The following is a 16972-nucleotide window of genomic DNA, read 5'->3' as shown; positions in this document are numbered from 1 at the left end:
TCCTTGTTTATTGATAAACTATTTCGTAGTCCCGAATAGGCTGGCCATATATTATGACGTTCTTGATGAGCTAGCCTGGAACCTTCAACCACATATTTAGTTTGTGTGTTTTCTCTGCCGGGCGGAGAACTTTGCTCGGAGTACGACTGACAGCTTTGGTGTCCCAGAAATTCAATTTACGGTTAAGGCTTAGCTTAACGTGCGTATTTCGTGCATCTTTTAAAAATGCTGTGCAACACCGTTCATTAAAGGGAAGCTGAAACGGTTTTCAATTTCCATGAATTGCTGGCATTGGGAAGAACAGACCTAATAATTTACGGTTCCGAATTTTTTTTCTTCGTTTTGTTAATATACGGGGCGGAAATCGCTTTCTAAATCACCCCCGCGGACACGCCCCCATCGCTTCCCGGAGCGCCGGGTGAAGTGGTTGCCACAGGAGAGAACCGGCGAGAGTGACGTCATTCGCGGCGACCGAGCGGCCGGACCGGCGTGCTGGCATGTACTGGCATGCCTCTTTCCGTCCTGCGCTTTACTGAACGAAGTGATGACACGAAGTGATGCCAGCGTTGCTCTCTCTCCCTTCTCTCTCTCTATTATACCTTTGAGCTTTCGTGCCGACATGGGCATCAAAGGTTGCAGAGAGTAGCACAAGCAGAACTGCCTGGGCATTCGACCAAAATGCAGCGCATGCCTTGACATGTTGGTATCCCTCGAAACAGTGGTGCAGACAAACTTACTTCTGACATACATGAGACCGCCATCATTTATTTTACACACTTTACGATGACGGACAGAAACACGAAGGTAAGGCAATCCCGCGAGTGTCATGAATCCATGACACTTCTGTGAAGAGTGGTTTGTGTAGAAAGACTCCGACACTTGCATTTGCTGTTACATATAAATGATGAGCCGAGGAGTATGACATATACTCTGCTCGATGATTTGATGCTAGAGGTGGCATGCACGGCCTCTTTTCTTTACCTTATACAGCGTGCGCCTTTGCCTTGGGAGTGCGGTCGCTCACGGGGAAAACTTGTGTGGAACGCCTTTTGATAGGTAGCTCTTGTTATGCGTCACAGAGAAGCGCTTTGAGAACAGTCATTAGCCGGCTTCAAGACCGCCCGTTTAGCATAAAGAAACGTATTCTTTCTTAAGAAGGTAATCCAGCGCTACTTCTTTCTTTTTTTTCTTTTTTCTTTTTGACGAGGACGCGGGAGGTACATGACAGGACGGGCGCTGCATGTGCTTTCTGTGTCATCGGCATAGAGAAGAAAAAAAATGTAATGGTTGATTACTTTCTTAAGAAAGAAAAGTAAGTCACCATCTAGCCCCGCAACGTGTTCTGTTAAGCTTCTTCTGCCGCGAAATAACAGATCAGAGGAACTAACGGATATGAATGTCTCAGCAGCATTCCTTAGAAACGAGGATATAGTGGTAGGTATTATTCAGGGAGGTTTTAGTTTCGATTTTGCTTTCTCAGCTATGTTGATTAATTAGCGAAGTTTAACGTCTCAAAGCAACAGTGACGCCGTGGTGGATATCACTGGGTTAATTTTGGCCTTCTGGGATTCTTTAACTGGCATATAAATCTAAGTACATGAGCGTTCTTGCATTTCTCCCCCACCGAAAGGCAGACATCGCAGCCGGGTATCAAACTCACGAGATAGGGCTCAGCGGCAGAACATCACAGCCACTTCGCCAACGTGTCGTTTCTTTTTTTCTCGCTATGTGTTTACGCTACAGCTTATTTAATTTTTGCAATGTATCGATTTCTTTGTACATCACACGAAAATTTGAGATTTTGTGCGTGCGTATTTGTGCGTGCCGATTTGTATGTGTATGCGCGCGCTTGTGTGTGCGTGTGTGTGTGCGTGCGTGTGTGTGTGTGTGTGTGTGTGTGTGTGTGTGTGTGTGTGTGTGTGTGTGTGTGTGTGTGTGTGTGTGTGTGTGTGTGTGTGTGTGTGTGTGTGTGTGTGTGTGTGTGTGTTCGTTTGTGATGATGCCTGGTGCTTATGTATGCTACTTATGGGTGGGACCTGTTATCCTCTTCCTCGTTTGTGGAGACGACGGTGACATATGCGCTGCCAACATTTCCAATAGTGCACTCAACAATCAGTATAAAAGGCGACTCCTCGCTGGGGAAGTGCGAAAGCACATGCTTCCGAGGTGCTCACAATGCTCAGCTGCGACCGGCTAGCGTAGCGGTGCGAAGGCTGCGAATGACGAACGCATGTGGAGTATATGATATCACTTATAACAATCTTGAACAACACAGTAAATGAATTACCAACAAGCCCGCTTGGCATTCCAGAAGGCTCTTATCAACTGGGATCCTACATGCAAGAGTTGAATGCAGGCGCCCTATTACCATCGACAACCTAAGAATACGAGCAAGCTACTTCCACCCATTCTTTATCCAAAGAACGCAAAATTAACCAGGTTCGTCCTAGTTCGTGATTACGAGCAGCGAAAACTACAAGGACAGAGGGAGGAATATTTCAAACAGGTCTAGCGTGGAACTACCGCAAGATGTTGTTGATATTACTGCATGTTTTTTTTTTGTAAATTACAGCCAGAATGCAGAAGCACTGTCGTTCAGCTTAGTCCTAAAGTCACGCTTCAGTCTTGTTTTTGTACTTACGTGCCCTAAGTCACGTGAACGACTGACGACGATGTCCCCTTGGAAAGTAAAGACGAATGCCTGGTTCGCATGTACACAATGTGCGTGCAGTCGGTCAGCTCAATGAGATCCAGCTAGCCCCCGCGACAATCGACATGACTGCTGCGCAAGCTCAAATAATTTTCCTTTACCAGACTAGGTTTGCAACTCCGATTGATCTTGTGGATGGCAAGCGCTACCGGCAAGCGTACTGGGGCGTTGTACCCTCGATAACATGAGCGATCTGGGCTCAAATACATCAGTATACATTGGAACACGTGCTCTGTGACTGCTGATTATACAGGGTGTCCCAGCTAACTTCAGCCAGAGTTTAAAAACGTGCGAATGCCACATAGCTGGACAGAACCAAGGCAATGTTATTTGCCGTCTCGGGCTAAAGTTAGCTGGGACGTCCTGTATAACGATAACTTTTTGGAACATACGCAGTAGAATTTAAAGCCGTATGTGTGGTCGTGAGACTCCTTGGTGAATCTATTGCTGTGAATCGGTGCACACTTGTCTTTTCAAAGCAGCGGAGTCATGCACTAGTGGGCAAACCTGCGCAGAGGGCTACGTTTCCGCCGCTGTTGCGCTGACTTGTGGTCCTTAAGTGTGAGCAAACATGCTTTAATTATTACGAAAGCGGTTTAACCGCCTCATTCGTATCGATCTATGCAGCATGTTGAAGGTAATAGCGTCATGATATAGGACCTGCCTTCGGATCAGTCGCGCGCAAGTGTCCTGTTCAGGCGCTCGCACCACCTCTAGTTCTCCCTATTGAATAGCACGGTGGGATGAACGGGCGGCATTACCGCCAAGTCAGGTCTTTAAGGCGGATAGGTTTCATTGGATGCCCGTTTTGCATAGTTTGGTGCCGGCGGCGGGGTATCTCACCGGAAGTATCGAGGCAAAAATTGCAATTCCAGGGCACAATTTGAAAAGCTAGAGTTTTTGAAACAGGCGCGCGATCACCTCGAACTTGAACTTACAGTGCGCATTTCATCGCATTGGAAGGGAACGGTAACATGAGTACAGGCGTCACTGCCAGTGGTGGCAAAGGAAACCTATTGCTACGATGGCTTTCATTGAAATTTTGTAAGTTTCTGGCTTTTGTAATTTCAGAGGCTTGGTGCGATCATATAAATCCTTTTTTTACTTCATAAGTCATAATTATAATGTTGAAAATCCCCACCCTGTAATCCATGCTGCTCAGCCGAACCTTGTTTGGCTCGCGCTGGATCCTTAGTTCGATGGACAAATTGAACAGATCCACTTTGCGGCTGGCAGAATATATAAAAAAAAAAAAACCTTTTCCGCAGGTATGCCGTTTATGTTCCAAGTAAATGATCAGGCAAGCAAAATGATCAGCATGTTCGCATACCGGAATTTCTGAAATGGTATAGGGGAGGCCTTCCATTTAAATTTCTTCAGACCTGACCACAGACCTGGAGACTTCGAGGCGGTATAGAGCGGCAGCTACATAAATTATTTGAGTACAATATATTGTGCTGCCGAAAATGTCGAACTTTCGACATCGCGACAGTGGAGACAAAGGGAAAGATGTCAATTTCACAAGGTAAATGATTCACTGGCCACTTATGAATTACATAAATGAGGAGTCAGTGAATTTCCACGTGCAGAAAAGAAATGCCAGCTACTTTTAAAGTATAGTTAACCGTGAGCATTTTTTTAACTTTTCGAATAGTAGGGGTTCACCTTTGTTTTTCTTTCTTTTGCTCCAGTAAACAACAAATTGTAACATTTAACGTCACGAAACATGCACAATGGCTTATGACGGACACCGCAGTGAGGGGCTTCGTAATAATTTCGACCACTCGGGTGTTGTTTAACGTGCGCGTAATTGTGCGTAAATGAGCGTTTTTGCATTCCGTCCTAGTCTGAACACGGCCACCGCGCCCTTGAGTCGAACCCTCGACCCTATGCTCAGCAGCGAACGCCACTAAATGGCTGTTAATCTTAACTATGACTGACTAAGTCCCGTCCGGGCTTCTTCTTATAGGGTCTGGGTTTACAATACAACGTTGTATGCGCGCGTATTGTTTCTGTGTGCAGTTTCTGTGAAAGGACGAGCTGCAAGACTAAATGGTGCCCATGGCCGTTCACCGTTTCGCCATCGGTCTGTCGCACCGATGGCAATGAAAGCCCGCTCATTGACCACAACGGGTTGCTTGTTGTTGCAGGATTGCTGACGGAGGCCGTTCTCTTTATGTCGATGGTCTACGTTGGACCGACGGACTTCGCTATGGTACTCTACTTTTTCGCCATGTCCATCCGAGAGCTCGCAGTCGCTGGTAAGTGGCGTGGCAAGCTTAGCGCAGACGAATTAGACTTCGCCTGCCGGCATGTTTTTATCTTGTACTTAGCAGATCAGGATGGTGTTCTCGACAGAAAGAAAAAAAGCGAGATGCCGACGATGATGGTGGTAACAAGCACTGATAGACTTGGCCAGCAATTACTCCGCTTTAAAGGGACACTAAAGCGAAACAATAAATCAGTTTAGACTAATGAAGCATTATTTCAGAACCCTGCTGGCAGTCATTTCAAAAAAATATTTTGATTATTAGATGAGAAAATGAAGGTCCAAATATCAGTATTTTAATTTCGCCATGAAACCCCAGCGCCGGTACGTCAGCATGACGTCAGGGATTCCAAAGTACGTTTTCGCATTTCGACCGCGTTGGCTGAGTAAAGGTTCCCGAAACTTGCCATGTTTAATATTTGGTTTCTTTATAACACAATGTAGTCAATATGTACCGCTATATATAATGAGTAGGCCCTAGAAGATGCCATAAAAATACATGACGACACAGCCACCAGGTGCGGGAACTTAAGTAGGCGTCGCCACCCGTATTTCATCCTTGCGCTTTTTCTGGCTTACCAAACGTCTTGTCGTTGTAAGAGTGGTGTTTTTGGTGTTGTAGAAAGGTAATTTGCTGATGCAGAAGAAATCATTTTTTACTTTAGTGTCCCTTTAAGCGTCCTGTTGGGTGTTGCAAATACTTGTCACAATGAGTCGATCGATTCGGTCGCTACCCGCCCTGGTTAGTTAGGGGTTTTGGTGTTGGGCTGCTAAGCACGAGGTCGCGGGATCGAATCCCGGCCACGGCGGCCGCATTTCGATGGGGGTGAAGACGCCCGTGTGCTTAGATTGAGGTGAACGTTAAAGAACCACAGCTGGTCGAAATTTCGGGAGTCCCCTACTACAGCTAGCCTGATAGTCAGAAAGAAGTTCTGGCACGTAAAACCGCATAATTAAATTTTTTTTACTCAGTCGCTTGCGGAAATGATTAGGATGTGCGACACTTTCTAGCACACTCTCCGTGGTCCTTCAAAAAAAAAAAATAAGAAAGAAAAGACTATTCTGCACGTAGGTGGGAAAATAAATTTCTTAATACAATAGATTTCTTAACAGAATTTTTGATATAATACAGAGCTACAGGGATATCAGCGCCGAAGCGAAGGATCATTCCAATGACTGTGACCAGTGGCCGTGTTGCTATTGCGGAAACGTAATTGAATATGACAGTTAAACCTAATTTTGCACTTCAGCGAGCAACACTTTCGTTTTATCAAAATATATTCTGTTACGAAATCACACGGAATTAGCGCGAGCGGTCTGGAAGGGGCTGAAGAGGCAATAAGGTCAGGATATAAAACCAGGAAGGCACGACCTCTGTTTTTTATACTTTACCATATTCGCGTTTTAACGTAGAAACATCACACGGCTAGGTTTCCTGTAGAGTTCTTGTCGAATATATGTACATCATCGGTGTAACTTCAAACTCTAACGATTGCAAAGGTGCGCCAATTCGTTCGTCGGTTTCCACGTTCACATGCATCTGGAATAACGGCGCAATTCGAACCCAAAAACGTGCATTTGAGAACATGCTGCATATTTAGAAACCTGCTTCAGAACGATTATGTATCGCAATTCCACGTAATTAGGCGTAACCTGCGTTCTTATCGCTTATTCCCTTTTTGCGTTTCAATTTAGGCCAATTGTACGCACGTGCCCGAACTTACGTTATCGTTGTGACGCAATGTAACCTGTCCCAAAAATATCCAAGAAAAATACGTATGGCAAAATACCTCAGTGCCGATGATGACCTGGTCACAGGCTCAAACAAATGGCGCGGAGTGACAGTATACCTCACATTCCCGGTTGTCATTTAACTCGCTGTAGCGCTAGATAATGATGATGACGACGACGACGACGATGATGATGACCCTAATGTCATTGTTACAGCTAGACGTGTCGGTGAGACAGCTGATCAGCCGCAATTCCCGCGTTCTCCAATTGTATTCTGGTTTTAACTGACCTCAATTTTGGATCTGTGTTTTGTTTTTTTGCAGGTTATATGGTAAACCCACTTGACATTTCTCCACAATATGCTGGAATCATCGCGGGCCTCTCGGGAGCAATGACATCTCTGGGAAACCTCACGTTTTACCCCATGATGAACCACATCTTCAACACATGGGTAAGACTACTAGCGGCACCATGACGATTGCTAAGAGCATGTTAAAGCGTTGCGACAAATTTCGCGCAGTAAATCAGTGCCCTTGATATAAACTCCTGTAGGTAAACGTGGTCCACATGCATTGGTATCGTCACCTTGCTGTCTCTCTAAAGAAAATTACCTTTTCGATTTCATCGTTATCACGCGATTGGTGTATTAAACGTGGGAAGGGGAGACAATGATTTTTGACAATGAGGAAGGGGAGACAATGAGACGAAACATTGTGCGCAGATGAGGCTTCTTGCGTTATGCGACTGTAGGTGCATGGGCGTTGCCACCGAATTCAGCCCGAGTTCGCAATGTTCGCGCCGAAGTGCCTTTTCGAGCGCGAAAAAGGCGTTCTAGACAAAATCCAGAATGATGTCCGGCGCTGGGGGTTGTTTTGGTCAGCGGTGCAAGACACCACAAAAAAATCTCGCTGGGGGGAGAGGGGAGTACTGGAGCTCCATAAGCAACTCCCTACGTGCGCACGCACACACGTACATCATTGATATATGCAAAGTTGCTAATAAAATTTTATGAAATTTCTTCTTGGAACAAACTATGGACCTGCTTCACGAAGCCACATACAATTTAAACGTTTGTGTTTCCACTAATTTTTCCAATGTTCTAAAGAGAACTCCAGGGTCGAGTTAGAAATAAACCTGTTTCCAGGAATCTCTCCAATCTTTGAAGAACTGAGCAGCTTCATAAATCTCCCAACACAGACATAAAGCTTTTTAGGTAGTCTTCAAAACAAATCAAACAGAATTGTGGTTGTTATGGTTGCGTTCACAGAATGCGACATGTTAACCAGGGGCATTTAGCACGAGCTTTTTAGGCTGCTTTTGATGTCCATGTAGCTGACTAGAGCAGTATTCGTACTAGTCTTTTTTCCAAGATCATGCTGTGTTCGTTATTACGCGCTATATATTACTTTGTACACAGTCAGCATGCCACGGAGCACTTAAGGTGAAGTCGCATTATGACATAGCCAGCAGCTTGTATCCTACTAGTTACATTATGATGTCGCAGTTCTTGTCGAATATATACCACGCAAGTTAGTACGGCTCACCTGAACCTTGCTGTGGAAATGCGGTGCCGAGTTGCAATATGATTCACTTAATACGGCGGATATCTTGTATCTGCAATCTATCGCAATCGGTGTCAACGAAGCCCGAAAATTTTGAATTAATTTATTGTTTCTTTCAATGAGGGGTGCTGTCAGTGAGCGAGTCTAACTCTTGAAGTTCTCTTTTTGGACATGAATAAATATTGAGATTTTGGCACCAGGAAATGGTGCTGGCTACGCCTTTTCAGACGAGTATTATCTACATCTACACACAATATTAAAAAGACGAAAAGAAAGAAATTGCAAAATGATGCATTTTAAATCTCGCAGCTACTATATACTCTTAGAGGCACATCCAGAAACACAAAATACGACACGAGGGAGAGGGAGAGAGAGAGAGAAACGGAAAGGGAAAGATACAAAGTACGTATTGTCTACCTATATATACATCGAATATTTATACAATGTTATTTTCGTCTTGCCTTGCGCAGAAGATCCGGCACGACCATATGACGCCACTGTACGCGGTGAGCGTCATTAGCGGCGGCCTGCAGTTCTTGGCGGCGCTGATCTTTGTGGTGTTCTCGTCGGCGACAGAGCAGGACTGGTCCAAGGACGACGCTGCGTCGCCCTCGGCCAGTGGCGATGCTCTCTACGGCACCAGCAGCGGCGGAGGGAACAACAACAACGACCCTTACCTTGACACCACCGAAGTGACCGTCAGCGACGGGGGAATCTCTCTAAACGTCATCGTCAAGCGGTAGCTTGAGGCCGATGTCGAGGCTGTTGCCGTATGAACGCAAAGCCTCGGCGAACATTGAGCAGATGGACCCTGTACTGCTGACCAAAAGAGGGCCGCGGGCCATCAGGAGTGCCGGTTGAATTTGAATGGACGAAGTCGCAGCTCGACGACACCCTGGAATCCTGGTACCATGACAAGCAGTACCTCCGACACCTTTGGTGCGATCTTGGTCTACGCGGATTAGGAACTACTGTCGACAGGGCCGGCACGCTGTGGAAATGTGGCGAAGGAGTGATCTCGCTTCTGTTTTACACTTCGTGTTTTGCGTAGGCCGTAGGCGAAGACACTCTGGGACGATAGGTGCGAGTCATCTTTTTTGGAAAATTACCTTGCGGCTCTATAGTTGCTGTGGCCCTGCGCTTGAAGAACGAAATTGTGAAGTGCGCGGGCGGCTGCTCCGGCCTGCCTTGTAGCCGGGATCCATCAAAGCAGAAGACTCACGGGACAATAGACTGAGACTGCGGAAAACATAAATATCGACCCGCATGGCTGGTGCTATGGACTGGGGCGATGATGGTGGATTAGCTAAATGCTCGCCGCTCGTTTGGAACTGCGCCAACTCCACTCTTCACGCATTTTTGTGGGCTGTTGACAGCTTTAGATTAGGCTAATCTAAGTTGTGCTCAGCTTAGCTGATGTTCAGTGACAAAGATGTGACACCTATGGTCTCACGTAGTGTGCCCAAGTGTATACGGCCAAGTTTGCTACCTGGACAGCCGTAAAGCCGGTCATAGCTGCACGTCGTCCGGATAGTGCTCAAGAATACTGGTGTGAACACGCATGCATTCTGTGATGACTTGACTGTGCGCCCTGAGCCATGTGAAGGCGCTGAAGCCTGTCAACAGCGCGAGCTGTGCGATGTTGTCAGATATGTTGTCACGCTAACAATGGTGACCAACCGACAGCCGAGATGTTCAAAGCCACCCTGGCAAGGATGCCAGGCACCGCGTGTAACGCGTCTACTCCAGTAATGTTGCACTCGCAATCTCTGGAGTGTTGTCTCTTGTAAAGGCTTGGTATATGCTGTGGTAAAATGTAGAGCAGGGCAAATTATAAATATGCGTTCACGAGAAAACGTTGCTGTCAAGGAACGACTAAAGAAGGCATGATGAGATGCTGCTTTCTAGGGAATCGCCGTTAAATTGTAGGAACAGAACAGGCTGTAGGTACTCAAGAAATCAGGCAGACCTACTGCGAGCTACAGACATTTATACAGAAGAAAGACAAGGAGCAACGGGCTGCCTTACTTCTGCCATGAATAATGCAGGGCGGTCCACTCATGCAGAGAACGGCGCAAGCAAGTCTTATATACGTTGCATAATGTCTTCGCCGCAGTACATAATTGTAATGCGGTGAAGGGACGTGAGAATTTGTGCAAGTACTAAGAGTGAACTGCATGTCCTTATTTAGCATCATTTGGCGGCGCCTCCAGGACACCAAAGGGACAACAGGGTCACCAATCCCAACTAGGATGGGTCTGGATTCCAACTTTGATCCACCTGCTGTCTCTTGGGTGCCCTGGAGATGCTGCAACACCCGCTTTTTTCTAATCTCAGGTGCTCTCCTCAGGTCTTCGTTGTATGATGTTTTTATTCTCGCATGTGCAAAAATCTTACCGCAATGCATAGTTGTACTGTGTTGAATCTTACGAAAGCACATCCGTCATTATGAAACGCATATAAATCTCTTGCCACGCCGCATTGATAACAAGATTAACGAAAACGTTTCCTAAGTTTTAAAGAAAATAAAGTAACTAATAAGACGCCTCATTCAAACACATACCCATACGAAACAAGCCATGTATGTTTTCGTGCCATATCTTAGCCGCAATCGACAGCGGAGTACTAACTGGTAGCACTGCTTAGTGCTTGACCATGCTGTGTACAAAGTCTATGTCATGCGAAATAACCGACGACTTGATAAGCGATAATTCTGTTCGGTGCAACGTTCCTCAGCAATAAGCCGAGAACTTCTGCTTTTGCGGCTATGGAAAATTCTTTCTTTTTATCAAACAAGTCGAGAAATGAGTAGCCAACAATGGAGTACCAACCCGGGAAGAAAGAAATAAAAAGTCGAGGATTCATACACGTGATTTCCGGAGTACAAACATGTCGTTACAGTTTATTTTGTTATTTCGCAATGATATTTATGTCCGAGTCAGCGTCAGTTCAAATCTTTATTCATCGTGTCTCACCGCTAGAGTTGTATAAGGCTGTGCATCGGCAATGTGAAAGTGATACATATGTGGAGAACGCTGTAATAGAAAGAGCGATATATTTGTTTTATCTAAAGTAGCCACCCATGTTAGGACAAAGTTTCCAGCTTAGTGTTGTCGTCCTTGAGTACAATCGAAGGCGCACGCCCGCTATCAGGGTTCGAAATGTACTTGGAGTTACGAATTGTAATGAAAAGCGCAACAAAGCTGGAAGGAAAGCACGTACGTGCAATATTATGACAGAAAATGAGATATCAATAGAGAAGCAAGAAGTACAGGACATTCTTGTGTACTTCAGCTTTTTCAACTTGATTTATCAGAAGTGTTTAGATGCTTTCAAAAGCATATATTTCTGACGCGTTCATTCCTAAAAAATGATAGCCAATGTATTGCACAGACTGTATCGAGTCCCTTTAGGAAGGTCCTCGTATCTATTTTTGTGAATGGTTGACGCAGGGAATCGAGAAGGCTAATGGGACACTCAACAGTTGCAGAAAAATACGTGCTTTGAAATTGGGAAGAGATAAGTCTATGGATCATAAGAACAAGTACCAATTCCTGCAGGGAGGATACAGGATGCTTGCTTTTTAGGCAATGCTGCTATACTGTCAAGGGGGCTAGGCGGATTTTGTAAGGATCTAGCACTATACATAGTGTGGCGAACTGAAAGGGACGAGCACAACTACGGGCAAGGTTTGACTGCTAAGCAGGACTCGATAAATATACGTTGAAGTGAAAAACTCATGGGAGCCTGTCATTCCGCCCAGCTGACCCATTTTATAGCACTCAACAGCCAGTCATGTACTGCGCATTGAACTTAGGGCCCCGAATGACAGGTTTCCATTCCAGAGAAAGACCGCTTTACTCCTTACTGTACGAAGGTGGTCCGAAGGCGAGTAGCAAGAGGAACGCCGTGTGGTGATTCGAGGGAACTGATGAAAAGATCGGCAGGTATCCTTAACATGGAGAAAAATTGGGCATTGTCTCCAGTGCCACGATGGCGCGTCTATTTCAGGGCTCCCAGCGCGGACGCAGTGTTTCATAGGCATTAAATGCAATTGTTGCGTAAAAGGAAACGTTAGCTAAGAGTTCACTCCTACTTTTTCATTTGCATACACGTCAAACGGAGGAAAGTAAACAGTCGATGAGCCGACTTGAAGTACATCTACGGCATCTCAGTGAGATCTACCTATTGAAGAAAGCACAGTTCTTATAAACCGCTAAAGATCAGTAGTCTTAAAATAAAAAAAGAAACACGAATTGAAGCTCCACGTTTACAGCTTCACAATTCGGCGCGGCAAACAGATATTCCAATTATGTAAACTATATCTGTAGAGCATTAAAGTGGGCTAACTGGACGCCTTATTTCGCAGCCTATTTGAACTGGGTACGTCGTTTAATAGGGTTATGCAATGCTGGCATTCAAAAAGTACTGGTGTATCTTAGAGCAATGTATTACATATCGGTTTTCACCGTCTTAGGTATCGAAATTGCCGCAGATGAATCTCTTGAGTCTCGGAGCTGCGAACTCCGAGCTTTTATAAAGTTTTCCTGTATTTTAGCAGTATTAAAAATATAGCTGCCCTAAATAAAACGTCCATTGACTGTAATCGTTAGTGTTAACCTTTCCATTTAATTCAATAGAACTTTACCGTAATCCGTGCTGGAGTGCCAAACAAAACGATTTCTTCGTTACAATCTATTCTGATAGAAAGGGTCGTGGTAAAGCGTTTTCCTAAAGCAGAAATCGCATGTATCTTGGCCATGGAAGTGAAACGGAGGCGGGCGAACCTCCATACAGAGGCGCCATCGTCGCTTCGCCGAGTTGTCTGGCACACGTTTCACGTGCTTTTGTGTTATCAACGTGTCAGTTGAAAGAACAAAAAATATACGCGGTTTCACTCGTGCGTGCGTTAAATCGGTGACACACATGAGAACATCTGCATTCAAATGTCGACGCCGGGTGCAATGAAACTTGATTGTGAGAATTCAATAACATTTATTTGGAGAAGGTAATCACTTCCTTCAGCTTTGGGATGTAAGCATAGATGTAAATGTTAACAGATAAATTGCCGTGAATTGAATGATCCTGCATTTTTTTTTCATGGAAGTGCCCCTGCCGGTGGCGGCACCACTGCGATGTGTCGCTGTGAGAGTTTGACGTGTCTTCTATTCTAGTGATATATGGCTCCGAAAATGATTTCTTGTGTCGGCCGTCCATTTAATAGGAACGCTTCTCCTCAAATTAGGGTGGAAAATATTCTGCACGTTAAAATTCCAAAGGAAAGCAGGATAACGTAAAACTACGGTCGAACAGCTGTTTCTTGAATGAAAACGAAGTGAAGAAAATGCTGTAGCTGTTCAACCTTTCTTTTAAATAGGGTTCAAATTCATCGGAGCGAGTCATGTGGAAAGAAACTACTATTCCAGTGCAGAAGTGGCGACCCTAGTTCTGCACACTAGTTCGGGCTCATTCCAGTGTAAAGGCGTCACAGGGAGTGAACGAAGACGGATAAAGACATGCAGGACCCAAGCACCGTTCTCAAAGACAGCTTTCATCATAAAACACAGAATGTGTAATAAACACGAGATGACTTGAAGAGATGTTATCTAACAGAAAACAGGAACTCCTTTTCATGCCATGTAACTCATTGGTAACTGATGCATTTGTCGTTTCCTTATGAATCAGTCTTCGTTTACTTTCTGTGGCTTCTTCACACCAAAATGAAAGCAATGAAACAAGTAATCATAGCTTTACCCGTTGCTGCTATGGCGATAAAAGGAGCAGGGGAAGTTAAGCTAGTCTTGATGATCATCGCTAACACGATGAGCTCCAATAGCCAACTATAGCCTTGTATTCGTTCAAATTAAGGAGGCAGATGATGGAAAAGCGGGTGTCAAAGAAAAGTTCCGAAACCCACGAGAGGTTGTACCAGATGATAAATTTCTGAAAAATGACCAAAAAGAGAAAATTATTTGGAGGTGCCTTGATTCTCGTACTCCATTTGGAGGGTATTTTTGCTCCGAGGATGGCCGACCGGTGGTTGTGTAATCTCCGCAAAGAACAAAAAAAAATTTATGAACGAAACTGAGACAAACGGTAATTAGGCAAGTTTGAGTGGTTTAAAGCTCGCAGATGTGCCGACACACAGAGGCATGACTTTAAAGACAGTGTGTGATATGGAAAGACAGCTTGAGCATTCTTAGGAGTCAAGCGAGCGCGCACAGGAGTACAGAAAGGGACCAGAGGAGAAGCTGTTGTAAGATAAATGAGCAGGAATGAAAAGAGAGAAGCCTCAATTTAGGATAGGTGTGCTGAGAGAGCGGGAGAAGAAAATGTGATGCGAATGGCGGGAAGATTAACCGGAAATATCTAGTTTGCTGCCCTGATTTGGGAAAGGGGTAATGGGAGGCAGGTAGATAAAGAAGTAAAGCACAACCAGAGTGTGTGAAGATTTCAGTTACGGATTTCCAAGGACATCGTTTTATTGTCGTTGACACTATATGGAAGTTTAGGAAGTTTTAGTTACAGGGAAATAAATCACCGCCAAAGAAAGAAATATTCACGAGTTAGCGCGATGAAAGACGCATTGCCTGAAAAGAAAACGAAACGTTGTGTTTCCCTTTTGCCTTAGAATTAGCGATTAATTCAGAGGACAGTGAATTGAGATGAACGGGTATGAAGTATCGGACAAGTGCAATCGTCACAAGTGTGTAGCGTCGTCCTGTACTCATGTTCGTAGTGGTTTCTAGTCATTCACGGGCATTTAAAATTTTTTTCTCGCTGCCAATGTGCGCCTCTTGTAGAATCTCGTCTCAAAGTTTTCTGTCTGTGCAAATGTCCCTCTCTTTGTGCCATACTAGTTTCGCATGACAGCATTAACATTACAAGTCACCCGTTGTTAGTTTGCGCGCAAGCCTTCTCAACGCGACTATTTTAACGCACTAAAGCACACCATGTCTTCGTCGAACAATTTCACTGTAAATAGTGGATCTCTATCACAACTGTTTTCACTGGCTTGTTGTTGTTTTCAGCAACCTTGCGGACGTGTGATTGCTTGAACGGAACAAAAAGTACACTTGTCTTTAGCTTCACATTGAATAAAAGCCCTTTCGTTACGAGCGTTCGTGGTCCCAGTTTGGCTTGTTACGTCCTCCTATAAACATCACAATGGTTTACTCTTACACCAGTCAGTGGTATTTTTCACACATTGGGCCTCAAAATGCAACACAAATTTTTGTCGCTACTAAAGGAAACTTTATAACGGCCACGCCCTTTGTCGTAACGTCAGGGATTACAGCCGCGACTGAACCTCACTTCAGATTACTCTCTCTTTAACAGTCTTCGCTAAGATACCAAAAGGAAATTTTATTTATTTTATTTATTTCACAATACTGCAGGCCTTGGCAGGCCCAAGCAGGAGTGGGAAATCAAAACATAATTTGTACAAATCGGAATTACAAATGAATAACGCCATTAGAAATGAAACAGTGTTACATCACTACACATATAATACGTACTTGGTAGCAAAAAGAACTAGAACAACAATTTTTCCAGTGTAGTTTGAAAATCAGCCGCGTCAAAAATGGTTTTAGGAAGACCGTTCCAGTCTCAAATTGTCTGGGGAAAGAAACTGTGTTTAAATGCATTGGTTTTAGCAAATATCGGTTTCAGTACATGGTCATGATTGTGTCGAGTCTTTCTGGTGTCTAAGGATTTTACATATGAAGGGTATGGACAAGTCAAATTTACCTTTCAACATGTTATGCAAGAACACTATCCAAGCATATTTTCGACGTACCTGTAATGCTGTAATCCCATGTACTTGCATAAGTTTAGTAGGGGAGTCACACCTTTTACATTTACCAAAATGAATCGGATTGCTTTTCTTTGCAACTTCTCAAGTTTATATATATCCTGTTTAGTTTCGGGATCCGAAATTACGGAAGCGCATTCTAATTTCGACCTTATGTAAGTATTGTACGCTAGTTACCTTAACTTTGCTGGAGCTTTGTCTAGTTTCTTTCTTAGGAAACGCAACTTATTAAATGCTGGTGCACATATATCTGAAACGTGACCTGACCAGGATAACTTAGAAGTAAGTGTAACGCCTAAATACTTATAGCTTGTGACCCTTGTTATATCTTGGTTACAGAGACTATAGGAATAATAACTAGGCTGTAATTGCCGTGTAACTGTTAGTAAGACTGTTTTTTGCACGTTAATTTCCATATTCCAAGTTAGGCACCACTGCTCAATCTGGAACAATTGGTCCTGCAATACAACGTGATCACTCTCACGCAATATATCCTTGTATATAGTGCAGTCATCAGCAAATAACTTTATGCACACTGTATCAGACAAAAATTCGATGAGATCATTTACATAAACCAAGAACAGCAAAAGTCCGAGTACACTGCCCTGAGGCACGCCAGAAGAAACAGGGAGCATACCAGACGCACACTCGTCCATTACAACAAATTGTTTTCTGCTATGCAAGTATGCTTCAGCCCATTTCACTTAGTAGATGGGAAGGCCGGTTAATCTCAACTTATGTATTAGTTTCGTTTGCGACACCTTGTCAAACACCTTGCTAAAGTCTATAAAGAATGCATCTATTTGCCCCGAGTGGTCCAATGCCATTATAAAATCATGTACAATGGTGAGTAAGTGAGTCGTAGTAGATCTTCCCTTGGTAAATCC

The 16972-nt window shown here is 44.3% G+C and overlaps 1 protein-coding gene across 4 annotated transcripts in view; it reads left to right on the top strand.

Annotated features, from left to right (window-relative positions):
• LOC142579657 (vesicular glutamate transporter 3-like) overlaps positions 1–15391 on the top strand; it is a 213767-nt gene extending 198376 nt beyond the window's left edge. For all 4 annotated transcript variants that reach the window (XM_075690069.1, XM_075690071.1, XM_075690072.1 and 1 more), the window contains exons 10-12: positions 4861–4971; positions 7034–7161; positions 8743–15391. In XM_075690069.1, coding sequence (XP_075546184.1) covers positions 4861–4971; positions 7034–7161; positions 8743–9015 — 512 coding nt within the window. In that variant the 3' untranslated portion in view covers positions 9016–15391. The remainder of the gene's footprint in view (positions 1–4860; positions 4972–7033; positions 7162–8742) is intronic.
• The last annotated feature ends 1581 nt before the right edge of the window (positions 15392–16972 follow it).

This window comes from Dermacentor variabilis, chromosome 4, assembly GCF_050947875.1.
Source record: "Dermacentor variabilis isolate Ectoservices chromosome 4, ASM5094787v1, whole genome shotgun sequence".
Classification (NCBI taxonomy): Eukaryota; Metazoa; Arthropoda; class Arachnida; order Ixodida; family Ixodidae; genus Dermacentor; species Dermacentor variabilis.
Note: the sequence above shows the minus strand (reverse complement) of the source record. Positions and strands in the feature narration are given on the sequence as shown.